The sequence below is a fragment of the Haplochromis burtoni genome, unplaced genomic scaffold (genome assembly GCF_018398535.1).
Source record: "Haplochromis burtoni strain Fernald_Lab_line unplaced genomic scaffold, NCSU_Asbu1 Contig_100, whole genome shotgun sequence".
In the NCBI taxonomy this organism is placed as follows: Eukaryota; Metazoa; Chordata; class Actinopteri; order Cichliformes; family Cichlidae; genus Haplochromis; species Haplochromis burtoni.
Genome location: NW_024582461.1, coordinates 689,834 through 706,838, shown reverse-complemented (window position 1 = coordinate 706,838; position 17,005 = coordinate 689,834). Strand labels below are relative to the sequence as shown.

Genomic DNA, 17,005 nt, shown 5'->3' with positions numbered 1-17,005 from the left:
AAAGTGCTTCACAATAAAATCAGAAATAAAACTGGGTAACAGTTGACAGTTTCACTGTGAAACTCAGATCAAAATGACAGCATTGCAGTAAAACACTGAAATATCATTTATTTCATTTTTTTTTTAAAATGTATTATTCTTATTTAGTGGAACATGGGTAAGAGTGAAGAAATTTCTATATAATACTGAAAGGTTTTTCCTGCTTGTTTCTGTAGTTTTGCAGCTCTGCAATTAATAACCATGCCATTATGTTTTTCTTTTCATTTTGGGTAAGAGAAAGTCTTATCTGAAACCAATTAATAAACTGACTATGTTCACAGACAAAAAACACATTAAATATATATGAGATGTTTACATGGTTCTATAGTGAGCGTGCCATTTACTCTTTTATAGCTGGGAGACCTCACACTGCTTTTAGTCCAAAAGAAAAGCTGCGCATTAAAAGGCTTCTGACACTTTATGCTTTATCTCGTCTCTTAGACTAAAGTGATTTCTGTTGTCAGAAAAAAAAATGATGTAAGAAATAAAAAGTATTTAATTGCTGCAATTAAAAGTAGGAATTCAACAATGTAAGGATACTGTCTGGAAAATAGCACTGTAAGCTGTGATGGATTTCTGGTTGCAGTATTTCACATTGTTCAATTATAGCTAGTGATGAAGCAACCGGACAGAAACTGTATTGTTTTGTAACATTTTATGTGCAAGTCTGTATAATCGTGATCAGCCAAATAAACTTCACAATAAAAGTCATGCACAAAAAGGATACCTCAAAATTGTACTTAAAGACAGGGTGCCTAATGTATTTGGACCACTTGCTCCTCGCAGCTTTTATCTCTGGTTTGCAGGAAACTCTAACATCACTGCTTTTATTCCCTCAGGATCAGCCTCCAACTATGTGCCAGCAGTTTGCAACGGGCGAGAAGTGGTGGACTCCACAACATCCTCTTTGTGAAAAACATTCCTCTCTAAGCAGAAGCAACCATCCTGTCATCAATCATCCTTCCATCCAACAGAGCTGTGTATGACAAAGCCCCCATGGCATCTAACATGTTGCAGAGAGATAACTAGACTGACAGTGGCAATGGTAACTCTAACTGTGAAAGCGTAACGATGTTCTTACAGTGAGCAGTATGTATCAACTGTAAAGCCTTTTTTTTGTATAGATTTAATATGCTGTGATCTCCTTGGTTTACAGATAGATGTGATTAAATGCACCGTGCCTTGTCCTAAAGAGTCTTGTTGTCAAATGGGTGGTTGTGAAGCAATAGTGTTATACAAAAACAAAAGGCTGTTCTTATTGTGTTCTTACAGTGCTGTGAATATATCCAGATGTTTAGACATTGACAAAAAAAATGCTTTGAGATAAAGTTAGCCCTTCTGTTAAGCAAAATGTGTGACTAACTATAGTAAATGTGATGAAAACTAGGCAACTAGACAACGTAAAGGACGTGTGTTAATGTAGACTGGTATAGCAGTGCGTGCTTACTTGTAATTTATGTAAATAAAATGTTCTTTTTTAATATTAAAAGATCAAATTCTACTTTGTTTGGGTTCCCACTTTCAGTCAAATTCAGAGGAGCTATGCACAAGAACTGCAATCGAGATCTGGATGCAGGATTAGCCGATTTCTGCCATTTCAGTAAATTTTCAGTTACCAAACTAGTGCAGGATAGCTGTTGTTTTAATAGTTGAGCACCTGCAATTGTACATGGGGGGGAAAAAAAAGTTCACATGAATCCTACATTTACACATTAAATGCGGACTGGCGTTTTAGATGTGAAACTGTACCCACTGTCTGCCTGCAGCATAAATAGAAGTGACTTCATTAAAAATTTAAATGTTATTGTCTGCATGTTTAACTGTGAAAGAAGATGATACTGTTTTTCCCCCCTATATGGCATACAAAATTAAGAGTTGGGTAATAAAAACGATTCCTAATGAAAATGGCATCAACATGTCCACCCGGGTCTAAGTGGACACCTGCAGGATGACTGAAGATGATGCTAATACCAATTCTTGGTAATTCTTGGTTATTATATAACAATAACTGTCACTGACATAATGTCACTAGTCAACAGCTTGCAGTCCCCGAGGCTGGTCTGACAAATCACTTGTATAATTAAGATTTTGTGCACTTTCCCTCCTGTAAATACCAAGTAAATGTCAAGTAAAGTAAAAGTAGAAATAAGCTGTAAACCTTTTTTTTCCTTATTACTAAAAGATGCCAATATACTTTCAATTACATTTTTATGAGATTCAAATGATATGCTGGTCTTCTACCACCATATCTATGATTCACAACTTTTGATCTGACTCCTCCAATACCCTACACACAGAAGCAGTCATCACTTTGCCAGACACACTTATAGCCTAACTTTCATAGAACATCATGACACTTCAAAACTTTATGATCACAAAATAGAACCAGCAGTCTTTTTTCCTCTCCTACAATTCAGCCTCTTCACACTTTATTTTTATGCAGGGATGCCTTACCAACAATGCTTTGACTTCTTCACTAAACCAAAAGCTGTTATTGTCTTTTAATAACAAGAGGAATCCACAGACAACAACTGTAGAAACAGATACTGTCTGGATTTTATTTTTTATTTTTTAAAGTACAGAAAACAACCCCAAAAAAAACCAAAACAAAAAAACAAAAAAAAAATCCTGAGATTTTATTTTTATTTTTATATCTTTAATTTACAAAAGGAAAAGCATTTAACAGTTTTCTATTCAGCGCTTTTAGTTTCCTCTGGATCAGAGGGTTTCCTTTTAAGAGGAATAACATAAATTCCATTCTTGGCTTCCTTTAGTCTCCACCATCGTCCCAATCTGTAAACAAAACAAAGATTTATTTACAAATCATTATTTTAACACTAACAGTTCACTGAAGATTAATGATTAACCACCATATGGATTGTTAATTAAAAAACAAATAAGGAGGGATGGAGTAATAAAACACTGGAGAAATGGTTTAAATCTGATATCTGGTAACAGGTCATAAACATTTTGTATTTGTATTTGAATCACCTTGTTGTTGAATTGTGCTATACAAATAAACTTGCCTTGCCTTGCCTTGCCTATTAAACGATCACCACAGTGAGCTTGAGGCTTTCAGAAGAAAAATTGAGGATGGTTTGCCCACTCAATAGAAGACTGCAAAGAATTTCATCATCTATGGTACATTAAAAATCAGAGATCCGGAGAAATCTCTTTGCGCAAAGGTTGAAAACCAGTAATTAATGTCTGTGATCTGTGTGTCCTCAGGCAACACCGTGCTGGAAACAGACAATTCTGAAGTAGAAATCAATGCACAGGCTCAGGCACACTCCTGAAAACTGTCAGTTCATTAAAACTCTAGCATGCAAAGCAAAAACCTCGAGGGAATAAACAGTGATTGAGAAATGCAGAAGCTGTCTCTGAGCCCGAGCTCATCTAAGATGGATTCAGGTAAGGTTAGGAAAAAAAAAAAAAAAGCACCTCTCCAATGCTCCAATAAAACTTTTTTGGAAAACACGGATATTGCACCTTCGGAAATAAAAAAGGGTGGGGGACCACCTGACGTGTTATCAGTACACAGTTTAAAAACACTGCTATAGAGCAGTATTAATGCACACAGTACAAGTAACCTGCACATCTTTGGAGGCACAATTAGTCTGACTGACATATCAGCTAGGCCATTTCCTGATCCCGAGGTTTTGGTATTTATAATGACTGATAAACATTTACAAAGTGAAGAAAAGACAAGATCCCTTCAGATAAGTCATAAGTTTTGATTGCAGATGAAGGCAATCTGTAACTTCCCTATAAGCATCAGCTGGTCCAGAGAGCAAACGAGTAATTGGTCAATACAGGTATTAGTCATAAAAATCCTATCTGTCGGACAAGGTTTTGGATTAATTAAACTGTACTGTAGAGAACAGTTTGCTCTGTGGTAGCTGAAATGGATAAGTGGAAGAGATGGTAAATGGTAAAATGGACTGATTCTTATATAGTACTCAAAGCACTCTATACAACATGCCACATTCACCCCATTCACACAAGCACCACCTTGTATGCGTCTAAGTGCTTAGTACCATTCACACACATTCATACACCAATGGATGAGTGAAGACTAGGGGCATCCAGGGATCGAACCACTGACCTTCTGATCAGTAGATGACCTGAGCTACAGCCATGAGTGGGTGGATGGATTTACTATAGAGCAGCTCAGACCCTCCAGTACACAAGAAAGCATTTTGGATATCAAATTACAATAATCACTGTCAGTTCCCCTCAGCAATTTTCACAGTGGTCAAGTTTAACACTGTTTGTTTCATATGTCAATACAATCAAAATAAAGAAAAAAAACAAAAACAAACAAAAAAAAAACAGTTCAGATTTACATGTCATTCTGTAAAATCTGTAACTATGATCAACACACCAAAACAAAATATCCGATCCACAAAAGTTGACTTTGTTCATCTGGACAGATTTTCAGTGGGAGAAATGCTTCGTCACTCATTCAAGTGACTTCTTCAGTCTCAGCTGACTGCAGGTTTCCCCAACATGAACAGAATCATCTTTTGTGGATTTACTGACCTGGATGATTGAGCATGCATCAAGACAAAATATCTGATCCACTTGCACATTTTATTTTACCTTGCATTCTGCCAAACTGATCGAAAATACTACATGACAAGTGTGACATTATCCAACATCATACTTCCTGGTTACCTTCAGTTAGTAACTGCATAACTATATGAATGAGGCCAAGTCAACCTAAAAATTCTAAAATGTTAAAGATGGATTAACACTGCCACCTAGTGGATGTTTTGTCCACTAAACATGAACTTGTGCTGACATTCATTAGTTTTCAGGAACTTTAGTTTCTATGGAAACATGAGTATAAATGTACCTGTGCTCCTGTCCAACTCCTGCAACCAAGAACTGACCAGAGCTTGAAAACTTCAAACTGTTGACGAAACCAGACTAGGCAGGAAAGGAAAGTAGAGAAAGAAAATAAGCATTTATGCAACTTATTATTATTTATTTATTTAAATGACAGGAAAGGGTTAACTGCTTACCACTGGTACACTGAACAGAGGCTGAAGCCCACGATAATTCTGGCCACATTTCCACACATTAACCTCTGAGTTGTGGGAACCTGCAAGGAAGATCCGTTGTTATACAAAGCCAAATGACGACAGCTTACTTAAACACCAACCTAGGCTGATGTATTACTTTGATGTCCTTTTCATCAGGAATGAATTTATTACTTGCACTGAATACATCTGCATTCAAACAAATCACCCGTAAAACACTTTATTTACATTATCCTGCGAATAAAAACGGGTCCATGTGTTACTGAAAAGCACATGAAGAGGTTTCTCACAGCTATAGGCACCTGAGGCAATAGTATCAGAGTTCTGAAGTGCCGCCACTGAAGAGACCCAATGAGGCTGCTCAATCCCTGCATCACCATGGCAACCGTGGGCCCGTTTCACTGTGCTGAGAGGTTTCTTCTTGTTGACACTCCAAAGACACACAGAGCTGAGGTTGTCAGGAAATATGAATGAGTTAGTTCACACTATTACACACCGAATAAAATAAAAATGGAGAGAAAGAAACTGAATCAACATAGCAGCAAATTCTTACCCATCATCTGCTCCTGTTACCATGTGTTCCTCATTTATGAGTTGGATACAGTCAATTGAACCCCTTAATAAAAGACAACAAAATGAGAGTTGTCAGTCTCACTGTATGCTTAAAGAAAAATAGACTATAAATAAATATGCATTTATGAATGTGTACATCTATTAAAAAAAATCAAAAAAAAATCAAGCTGTGCTGTTAAATTTTCAGAATGAAAATTACTCCAATACATCTAATATCAAAAGATTTTATATAAATCAACCAACAGACATGTTTAATGGTAGAGGGACAATAAAAACCATGCAGCAGTCAAAAAGGTAGTAACAAACAATACTCTTAATTTGATTTCTTTCATATTTTTTCAAACTTTATATGAGAGTATAGTGCCAGCAGCAGAAGAGCAAGATCATCCATGAGAAATTGTGTTGATTTTTGGCCATTTTTGGTTGCTCCCTTATTTCCCTAGGGGTTGCCACAGCAGATGGGATCTGCGTGTATGATTTGGCACAGCCAGATAGCTTCTGACACAACATTTATCCAAGCCTGCGACTGGCTCTCGGAGTAGCATGACTCTAGGTTTGTTTGCTCTCTGTCTTGAACTGAAGATCTTTTGCATGTAAGGTTAATGTGTTAACGACTACACCACCGAGCCACTTCTTTCTTCTAGTGGTTTAGCTGACATTTGCAGTGTCCAAAAATAATTTCCTAATGGTTTCTAATTTTAAGATTTATTAATTTATTTTTTCAGGCCAAAAAAGTAAAATGTGATTGGTTCACAAACAGTGCTTGTGAACAAATCTGCATGTAAACCATGTGTATTAGCACAATATTTCCATATTACGTTTTCTGTTTTGGTCAATATTTACCCTATTCCAAAAGACCATAGGTCAAAAATGCTCAAATTTAGAATTAAATACAACACTATAAAATATTAAATTGCCTATAAAGAACAAAATGAAAATGTGTAGACTTTAACATTTTTCATATATACTAGTTATCTTATTTTAACTATTTATTGCATATGCTGAAGAATATGGGTTTTTTTTCAATATTTGCCATGAATTTCTCATCTGAAGCCAACAGATGAGGTCTGCCTTGCTATCCACTGTCTTCTCTTTCTTACGTTCTGCTTAGATTCCCCCCCCCCCCAAACTACAAAGTCAAGTTTTAACTTGAGCTAGTTTGTCTTTGGGGAAACAATCTTCAGCATACTTGTCATTCCAGCCAAGCATCGCTTTTTCTGTTTAAAAATAAATAAGAACAATTACCACTCCTGTGGAAACACTCTGGCTTCATTCTCAGGTTCTCTTATTTCAGATGGTAATTTTGCATATATTTTTAATGCAGACTATGAACATTTCTGTGCAATTATTAAATGCTTTTATATGAATCTTAGAAAACAAGCAAACAGACAAAGCACCTGAATTTGTGCACACTGGTGAGAACAAGCAATGCACAGAAGTCAAGAGACTCACTCATGGCCATGGAACACCAGCTGAGACTCTTCAGCTATCTTCCACACCCGTACAGTACCGTCCCGCCCTCCTGCAGTCACACAGCGCTCACGGCTCAGGCTGTCCAGTCCTGTGATCGAGTCCTGATGGCCAAAGCTACAGGAATTTACAGTCACAGTTAATTTCACACACTAGAGCCAAATGAATGTGAGAAATTATTTTCTGATTGGTCACTCACAGAGTTTCTACATATGCATTCTCATCCACATTCCACACTTTGATTGAGCGGTCATGAGAGGCGCTGTACAGATCATGAGTCCCCTTCCTGAATGAAAGGCCCTGTGAAGGAAAAAGAAGATTGTGTTATAAGAGAACTGCAGGTATCACCTACGCACAGCTGAGATGTTAAAATGTCAAAATTGTAGCCAACTAGTGAGGGGGGGAAAACAAAACAAAACAAAAAAAAACATCAAGAACATACCGACACAGCACCTTTGTGTCCTGTAAATTTATACAAATGTTTACATGATTCTGCCTCCCAAATCATGATCAGGTTGTTCATGTCTCCAGTGGCCTAAAAATATGTAAACAAAGACGTTATGGTCACACTTGGTAAGAAAGGTAGAATAAGTTGGATTCCCAAAATTGGTAAAAGCCGGAATTGCTGAGGAAGAACTACTCACCAAGTACTTGCCATCCGATGATATGGCCATACACAAGATGTGGGCTGTATGTCCAACATGGCGATCCTCTGTACCCTTCCTTCCACCAGGTATTGTATGTATTTTTTTACCACTCTCAACATCCCCTAATAAGAACATTTCCAAACATATTATTATTAAAGTATTAGCCTTCACAACTGTGAAATAATTTGAATTTATTTTCACGACAGGAGTTTAAAAAAAATTGTAAGGATTAACTATACACTAACATTTAATGATGGAGCAGTCTTTGGCAGCAGAAAAGATGTACTTGTCATCTGGAGTGATGACCAGGCACGTAATTGGAAGTTTGTGTCCTCTGAACATCCTGATCTCTGAAGGATCTGGTGGTATGAGCTAAAAACAAGCAAACAAAAAACACACAGAAATAAATAACATTAAACTTCTTATTAGACACACAGCGGGATTAAAAGGATGAAAATTCTGATAATTACATCTTTGGCGATGAGCCGCTGGAGCTTTCCTCTCTGTTCAAGCTGATGGGAGAAGGAAAAAATAAAATAAACTCACATCCACAGAAATATCAATATTATAAACACAAGTCCAGCAAATCAAGTACAGTAAATCCAAATAAAAAAAATAAAAAAAAAACAGTATCAATGAGATACTGTTTTTGATGTGATCAAGTACAACCAAAATATTTCTTGCATCTGATCATAAGATGTAAAGCTGAAAATTATTAAAAATTACTGAACTGTAACCCAGAAGACCACATCAGCATTTTTACATCAGTCATTATTTAATTTAGAGAAAATTGTCTTATGAAACTGAAACTAAACTGTGGCCTAACTAAACTTTGAAAAATCATGGGAACAAAAAAAAAAAAACCTTATTAAGATTTGATTTAGACATCTGAGTTGAATCTATGCCATAGGAATGTCATAACAGCAAACCCCTCTGAAACTCTGAAGTGTAGTCTACCTCTATGTTGATCAACCTGTTCAGTACTGTCAATTCACTCATCCAAGTGACTTCTGAAGAAGTCATGTCAGTCTTCAGAGACTGAAGAAGTCACTTTGATGAGTGACAAAATGTTTCTCCCACTGAAAATACTACGTCCAGATGAACAGAATCAAGTTTTTGGAATTGAGAGCATAATTATTGCCAAAATATAAGGACCCACAGATACCATCAAATGTCTGCCTCAAGTAAAAAAAACAAACCAAAACAAAAACAAAATACTGAGCGCATTTCTGCTACATATTCAGGAGGACTTGTGTTACTGCCCAGCATAGAGCGATCCATTCATACAAAGGAGCAAGGGCAAATCGACCAGAAGTGAAAACTCAATTAATGACAGGATGAATGGCGTTCACAACAGCATGATCTAAGGAACATCTGGCCAACAGGCTCAACAGTTTGTAATGTTAGGTGTAGAGTTGGCAACAAGATATTTTCATTGTGAGGGGACAATCTGAGTAAATGTTAGTACACAGAGACATAGCTCAACACATGCAACTGGCAGTGTAATAACCAAGTCATGTAAGGTACCCTGGTACTACAGCTACCATTTAAACGGGCTCACATAGGAAATGTCTTACCACTTCTTCTTGAAGTCTTCCCGCAATTAGATCTGTCTCAAAGGAGGCTTCTTCTGCTTTATTTTCCTCTGAAGATAAGAAGAATTCATTTCATTCATTCTGGAATAATGAATTTTAATGTTGTGCCTGTGTAAATGACACAAGTTTACCTTCTTCCTTGAGCTGCTCCAGGTAAAGTTTAGCTAATCTCAGCTTCTTCTCCTGTGGAGTCTCCTCATACTCAATCTGCTCGGTGGACTGCCTTTTCTTTGGCGCTGTGGCACTGGAAAAATCAAATTATCACAAAGATCATTAAGACTCGTGCTTTTATTTAGAGGCCAAAGGCTTGTGATTAATGTATAACCCCCACTGAAAACGCACCTCTCCGTCTCTGAGTCGCTGGAAATCTCTTCATTATATTTCGAGCTCGATTTCTTTGCTCGTAATTTGCCTTTTCCGGTAGGATCCACATCACCCTGCGAGGGGGAAAAAATACGATGTATCTACCACAAAAGCGTAAATAAAAGCGTTATAACAAAAGTAGAAACCAGTTAAGAAGCCACGAGTGAACCCTATGGTTTAGCTTACCCGCTAACAGTTCAATTCACCTACCTTTCGCTTCGTGCCCGCCGTATTTTTCCCCTTCTTGGCAAACTTGGGGTTTTCTTTTGTTTTTATAAAGAATGATGAAGACATATCGAAACGCAACAAGCAGCGTTTCAAAACTGACAACAGTTATGCAGCGTTAACTCTTCAACTTTCTCAAACCGCAAGTCAACATTGAACCCACATGGGTCGACTGCAACCAAACTAGGAAGCTGAGATGGGCCGCGAGCGCACACTGATTGGCTAATTGTCACGTTCACTCTAACATGTCCCACCCTTTAATAAAATTCTGGATTTTAATTGGCCCGTGTAGGAATTTCGATGAACAGGAAATTGTGCTGGGGCGAAATACTTCCCTCGGGGAATAAGTTTTCGCAGCTTTGTTCCGCACATAATTGTAAAAATATGCATTTGACAAGACGGTAATCCCATAAATGTGCGCGCCACACACAGTGGAAGGTAAACGTAAGATTAGTATTTCACACATATTTAATCGAAAATGTTATGCGCGGCGGTTAAAAAAAATCCCTAATTATATCAGGATCTATGTACTGTACTACTGCAGTAGTATTACTACTTCCTCTACTACGCAGTATTTCCATGTACTGCACTGCCTTTGTCTTCAGTGACTGTGTTTACAGTTTGTCGTTGAGCTCAACCTGAGGTGAGGTTCCTCTAAACTATCGCACAGTAAATATCACGTGTATTTGAACATGTTTTGAAATGCAGTTTGCATCACTCATTGGCTCCAGCAGCTGGAGGCTAGTAGTAGGTAGGAGGAGGGGGGATGAGACAGCGGGAGGGGGATGCAAGGTTGACTGCAAACCTTTTTTTTTTTGTCTCTCTGTTTTTGCATGGGGGAGTTTAAAACGAGCAGAGATCGTCGCTGAGTGAGTGAAAAAAAAGAAAAAAGTTTGGCTCCAACTTTGAGTTTGTCCTGTGCAGAAAAGCAGCAGCACTTGGTGTGTCAACATGCTTTTTACTCTTCCCAGATTGTTCACCACCATGCCACCCAAGAGAGACGCAGGTGCGACTGCAGCACAGCCACCCATTAAGATGATAAAGATCGATAACGTTACAGATGCACAAGAGTTTGGCTGTCATTCAGGCGAGGATAAGTTTATGCTCCATGAAGAGGCCAGCTACTCACCTTATCCCAACAATGACGTGAGAGTTCATTGTTTAATTATCAGAATAAGTAACTTGTGTATAACTTGGATTTTTTTTTATGTGTTCTTTTTCAACTCTTGTGGCAGCTTGACACTATTGAATTTGATGAAGACAATGTTGCAAGCCCGGGAATCAGAACAGACACCATCAGCCTTCTCATGAAAATAGAGCAGCTGCAGGCACAACTGAAATATGAACGCAGATGCAGAATTTTGGCTGAGAGAGAGCTGAGGGAACTCAAAGGTGGGTGGGAAAAATTAACTAATCAATCAATCAGTTAATTTATATCCTTTAAAAACACTGTCAGACCACATTAATATTTATTGTAGCACACACATTACTCTGACTAAACCTAACTGGTTTAGATGCTACAAGGACAAATCCGAATGAGTCATCCTGCATTTCTTTGTATTTTTCTTCCTGGGAGTTAGACCTTCTTGTAATTTTTTTAAAAAGTGGAAGAGCAAGAAGCTCTTTTACCAAAGTTTTTCTTTGGTCACTGGTTGCTTTTTCACTCATTTTCAGTTGAGTTCTTATACTTGGCAGTTCCAAGGAAATCCTTTGTCTTTGTTAATCCACTTAAGACTGACCTATGAATCATTCAAGCATAAAAAGGCACCCAAGTGAGGAGACGAATCAGTGTTTTGACTACACTTTCCAGACAACTTAGCAAAGAGTTCATTTTAAATTGTATCTTTGTTACTAGCAGCCTGTGGCGAAAAGCATGTAATTTGTTCCCATTTCTTTAGTTAAATGAACTGAATATGCCAAAGATAATTTATGTTGATGGGCATAAAATTGTATTTTTGCACCATCATGGTAATTCTCACAGAGCTATTAGCTTAAAAGTTGGTACATCTCAACATGGTGGGAAGTGTGTCCTTATAGAACCTGTGGAGAATTTGTTCTGGATAAGCAGAGGACAAAAGAAGTGTTAGAAAAATATCTACAGTATGTGAAAGTCATGTCCTTAATAATTAGGAAAAAAGCCAGAAAAGATCTGAGGAGATGCATCTGGCCTTTCAGTTGATCCATCTACTGTTCACTGAAGCCTCATCACAAACAGTCTCAGCTGGAGTGTGGCTGTCAAGAAGCCATGCGTAAGGAAGGAAAATGGGTATGGCAAATTTGAATTTTTTTTGAGTCAAACTTTTGTGAGCAGAAGAACAGCGAGGTACCATTTGGAAAATTTCTGATTGGCAACAGCTTCATTTTTTTACTGACAATGATTCCAAACACACAGTCATGGATTGGCCTTGACAGAGAAAATATTACTGAAGCAGTGCGTGACAGAGAAAACAGAAAGAAACAAAAGGCAGCCAACATCCAAAGAAGAGCTTTGAGCTTCTTTCAAGAAGCCAGGAGAACTTTTCCTGAAGATCCTGAGAAGGAAGCTGTTTTTGCCTTATACACTGTATTTCTATGTGTGTTTGCACATTTCAATAATTCATTGCAGCTGTTTTCCATTTTTCTAGCAAAATATAAAGAAATGAAGGGTACCTCAAGCGTTTTTGCTCAAGTACTGTACAGCAATTAACTGCTGCTACACACAGTCAAGTGCACAGTAGTTCAAGTCAAATTGACTAACATGACAGTTTTCTAGAGTGGTACATTCATTTAGCAAACCCAATTGTTACATTTTTTTTTAACTTAAAACATTAACTTTTTAAACATTTGTCTATGTTTAAATTGAGCTACTTTAACTGCAATTAGTGCAAAAATTTTATAATTCTTTTAAGGGAATTTCTTAACAACAATGACAAGAACAGGGCCTTATTAAAATTTAAATGTCAAATGTTGAGTATTTGTCTGTGTAACCGTCTAGTGCATTGATAACATGTGCGGAGGGAAAAATTGGATCCCGTCAGTCTTTTTAGTTTTCTGTCTGAGTTTATGCTGTAAACATAAAATGAAATAATTTATCTGATGAATATCTTCACCATGTGTCGGATTTACTTCAGTGGTTTGTAACGTTTTTCAGAGATGAACACTCTCATGATGCAGATGAGGCACACGGCACATGAACTGCGGGTCACCCTGGATCATGTTCTCCATGGAGGCGAAGGAGCAGTTGCGCCACAAAACTCTGATGAGACTATCTCTTTCCTGGCTGAGCCTGAGGCAGAAATGAGAGCGCTTCATAATATACCAGAGGTCAACGCTCCTGTGTGCTGTAGACTTTGTACTTTCTTTGTATAACTGAGTTGGCAGATTGATCAGTTCATTAACATTTTGTTATCTTAGAACAAGTTTTATGTCATTGGTGCTCATTTGAAATGTTCATTGTTTTTAAGCTCAGGCAGGCTAGCACTAATTTCTTATTTTATAAGTGGTTAATTTGGGATCAAACACCAATGAAATGTAATGTTTTTATAAAAGATATTTCTTTTTCTTTGTAGGATGACCACAATTTCATCTATCTCTCAGAGAATCTTCGAGTGCCAAAAAATCTTTATGAGCGCATTGCAGAAATTGCAGACTACAAGAAGTACACTTCAGCCCTGCTCATGATACTTTTTGACAGAGAAACGCTGGCCACCCACTCTCTGCAGGGCCGTAGGAATACCTTTACGGGAGAGGATTGCCACAAGCCACAGCTCCCACCTGAGATTTTGAAAAGTTTAATCGGTAAATCAAGGAACACGAAGGATGCCTTAGAAACATTAGCCTTCTTTGTAAATGCTGTATATGGTGATTGAAAAAAGTGTTGGCCCCCTTCCCGATTTCCTTTTTTTTTTGTTTGTTTGTTACACTTTAACGTTTCAGATCATCGAACAAATGTGAAAATCAGACAAACATAACACAATTAAACACAAAATGGAGTTTCTATATGAAGATTTTTATTATTAAGAGGAAAATAATCCAAAACTACATGGCCCTGTATGAAAAAGTGATTGCCCCCTAAAACTACTAACTGGTTGGTGCCGCCCTTAGCAGCAACAGCTACAATCAAGCATTAGCGATAACTGGCATGCCTTTTGAGCATGAACCACCTTTTTAAGGTCATGCCACAGCATCTCAATCGGATTTACATCAGGACTTTGACTGGGTCTCTCCAAAGTCTTTATTTTGTTTTTCTTAAGCCATTCAGAGGTGGACCTGCTGGTGTATTTTGGATCATTGTGCTTGAATAGTGCTTAAGCTTGAGGTCTGAAACAGACCTTCTCCTTCAGGATTTTTTGTAGACAGCAGAATTCTGTGGCGTTATTTTTGTGCCACTATTCTGAGCGCACGTAAAAAGAGTTTGCAGGTGCAAGTGTTGTATTTTGAGGAGAAATTTATTTTGAGCGAAGAAAAGCTGAATTTGAGTGAACAAAATTCATTGCTGTGTGCAAAAAAATGTATTTCAGTGTTTGCTATTATCCACACACACACAACAGCACCCCCTCTCGCTCAGTTTTTGCATTTGCGCTCGCTCGCAATGTGTTGCTCGCGCTCTCAACATTTCTGCCCGTGCGCGCTCAGCTTGGATTTTTTTGCATCCAAGTCTGTGATTGGCTGGTTTTGTGGCACAAATATAACGGTGTAGAGAAAGAGTTGAGCGCGCACGGGCAGAAATGTTGAGAGCGCGAGTAACACGTTGAGAGTACGAGCAACACATTGCGAGCAAGCGCAAATGCAAAAACTGAGCGAGAGGGGCTGCTATTGTGTGTGTGGATAATAGCAAACACTGAAATACATTTTTTTTTTTTTTTGCACGCAGCAATGAGTTTTGTTCACTCAAATTTAGCTTTTCTTCACTCAAAATAAATTTCTCCTCAAAATGCAACACTTGCACCTGCAAACTTTTTTTTACGAGCGCTCAAATTTTTTTTCCCGTGCGCTCAGAATAGTGGCACAAAAATAATGCCATAGAATTCATGGTTCCATTTATCACAGCAAGTCTTCCAGGTCCTAAAGCAGCAAAACAGCCCCAGACCATCACACTGCCACCACTATATTTTACTGCCAGTATGATCCTTTTCTGAAATAAAAGATGAGATGAAGATGCAATGGGACACATGCTTCTAAAAATGTCAGCATTTGTTCTTGTCAGTCCACAGAGTATTTCCCCCAAATTCTTGAGGAACATCAAGATGTTTTCAGGCAAATATGAGCTGAGTCTTTGTGTTCTTTTTGGTCAGCAGTGGTTTTCTCCTTGAACTCTCCCACAGATGGCATTTTTGCCCAGTCTCTTTATTATTGTTGAATCATGAACTCTGACCTTAACTGAGACATGTGAAGCTTGTGGTTCCATAATGTTGTCCTGGATGAGTCATTGGTGTGCTCTTGGAGTAATCTTGGTAGGCCAGTCACTGCTGGGAAGCTTCACCACTGTTCCAAGTTTTTCCATTTGTGTGTAATGGCTCTCACTCTGGTTCACTGGAGTCCCAAAGCCTTAGAAATGTCTTTGTAACCCTTTCCAGACTGATGAATATCTCTGACTTTGTTTCTCAAGTGATTTCTTGATTCAACAGGTCTGCCAGTATTCAGGCCTGGGTGTCTGTAGTAAAACACTTTCCAAAACAATGATTAACAAAACAATAATCATAGTAAATTTGTGATTTTACAAGAGGGGGCATTACTTCTGAAACAGATCTGAAACATAGAGGTGTGACAAATATGCAAAACACTAGAAAATCAGGAAGAAGGCAAACACTTTTTCACACCACTGTACGTACTAATTTGATAACCAGAGGTTTCTGTTTCTTTCCTGCAGATCATGTGGCAGCCAAGTTCAGTGTTGACAGCAGCCAAATAAAAACCGCAATCCGCACAAAGTTGAACAATGAGGATAAATTATTGAAGAAGAGACTGGGGTTGGGTAAAACGGAAAACAGAGCTAATGCTGAGCAAAGCTTTTGCCAAGATGCCTCGCTTCTGCCCGACGACGGAGCAATGACAAGTGACTCTCAGTTATAGTCCTTCACCTCTGTCTTCATCCGTTGGTCACACGTATTTCATGTCTGATAGAAATAGGTCACAGATTGCCTTTTTTATCCACTATAGTTCATTCAGCATTAAAATCTAGTTCTTTATTTTTTAAGAATGATAAGTATTTATATTTTTAGGTTGACAGCAGTTAATGTCTGTTAGATTGTTTTCACCTTGAGTGTCACATGGTGTCCACACCCAGACGTTGGATAGCGCTATACACTGCCACATATGTAATCATTAATACTGTAAACAAGTGTTCTTATTTAGGTTTTCTTACTGTATTTAAGAGAGTGGTTATAAGTTAATAACCTTTTAAGCTAGAATCAGTCAGTCAGCTGACCTTTACACGTGTGAGTAGGACAGGGATCTCACTTTTGCCCTGTTGTTCATTCCAACTTGTGCATTGCAGGTAATTTCAAGGTATACTGTATGTGATAACTGTTTCAAAATGTTTGTCATGTGTTTTCTGTGCTTCACTCTAACAAACAATAAAGTTTTGCAGCTGATATTTTTTCAGTTATTTGAATCTTTCTTCCATCAGCACAGTAACCTACAGTATTGTTTCCTCCTCAGCCAACAGATGTCAGTACTGACCCCTGTTTCCCCTGTTGTAGTATTGATCTACTCCACTGAAAGGTGACTGTTACTTAAGTAAACAAAAAAAGAAAAGAAAGAAACTCAGTTAACTAAATTAAGGAAGTACTGTGTGTTAAATGGTAAATGAGTCATTACATTCAAGCAATACACCAGTGTCCTCGTTCTCTGGAGCTATGAAGAGAATAGAGGAGCAAGTGTAAGAACAAGAACAGTGTGTAACAGTCACAGCCACATACTGACTGACTGATGAACGACAGTGTGTGTGGGACATGGTTAATGTCAGTGGGAGGTGGTTTGATGCAGTCATCTTCGCTTGAAAGATGTGATTTGAACAACCAAAGGCTGGCTCCTCGCATCCCCCCCCCCCCCCCCCCCCCCCCCCCTT

The 17,005-nt window shown here is 38.1% G+C and overlaps 3 protein-coding genes across 12 annotated transcripts in view; 2 read left to right on the top strand and 1 right to left on the bottom strand.

Moving 5' to 3' along the window:
• Positions 1–1,528, top strand: part of grm2b (glutamate receptor, metabotropic 2b) — a 28,612-nt gene extending 27,084 nt beyond the window's left edge. For all 3 annotated transcript variants that reach the window (XM_005927478.3, XM_005927477.3, XM_042223043.1), the window contains exon 6: positions 879–1,528. In XM_005927478.3, the coding sequence (XP_005927540.1) occupies positions 879–952 (74 nt within the window). In that variant the 3' untranslated portion in view covers positions 953–1,528. The remainder of the gene's footprint in view (positions 1–878) is intronic.
• Positions 1,529–2,593: 1,065 nt separating this feature from the next.
• Positions 2,594–10,153, bottom strand: rrp9 (ribosomal RNA processing 9, U3 small nucleolar RNA binding protein). 4 transcript variants are annotated; one of them, XM_042223044.1, is made up of 15 exons: positions 9,943–10,153; positions 9,712–9,833; positions 9,501–9,613; positions 9,352–9,419; positions 8,245–8,286; positions 8,020–8,146; positions 7,772–7,896; positions 7,570–7,662; positions 7,327–7,427; positions 7,110–7,244; positions 5,638–5,700; positions 5,375–5,532; positions 5,067–5,146; positions 4,898–4,971; positions 2,594–2,832 (listed from the first exon to the last, which is right to left on the bottom strand). In XM_042223044.1, exons 1-15 carry the CDS (start codon positions 10,024–10,026, stop codon positions 2,730–2,732), a joined length of 1,488 nt encoding a protein of 495 aa, XP_042078978.1. In that variant the 5' UTR covers positions 10,027–10,153; the 3' UTR covers positions 2,594–2,729. The 4 variants fall into 4 exon arrangements, with proteins under 4 accessions (XP_042078978.1, XP_042078979.1, XP_014190701.1 ...); XM_042223045.1 differs by having other exon boundaries at positions 5,387–5,532; XM_014335215.2 differs by having other exon boundaries at positions 9,712–9,806; positions 9,943–10,152.
• A 137-nt stretch (positions 10,154–10,290) lies between these two features.
• On the top strand, positions 10,291–16,531 carry LOC102294167. 5 transcript variants are annotated; one of them, XM_042223049.1, is made up of 7 exons: positions 10,405–10,600; positions 10,814–10,826; positions 10,929–11,103; positions 11,193–11,349; positions 13,088–13,260; positions 13,506–13,734; positions 15,806–16,531. In XM_042223049.1, exons 3-7 carry the CDS (start codon positions 10,942–10,944, stop codon positions 16,006–16,008), a joined length of 924 nt encoding a protein of 307 aa, XP_042078983.1. In that variant the 5' UTR covers positions 10,405–10,600; positions 10,814–10,826; positions 10,929–10,941; the 3' UTR covers positions 16,009–16,531. The 5 variants fall into 5 exon arrangements, with proteins under 5 accessions (XP_042078984.1, XP_042078981.1, XP_042078983.1 ...); XM_042223051.1 differs by having other exon boundaries at positions 10,800–10,826; XM_042223050.1 differs by lacking the exons at positions 10,405–10,600; positions 10,814–10,826 and adding an exon at positions 10,291–10,395.
• Positions 16,532–17,005: the final 474 nt, after the last annotated feature.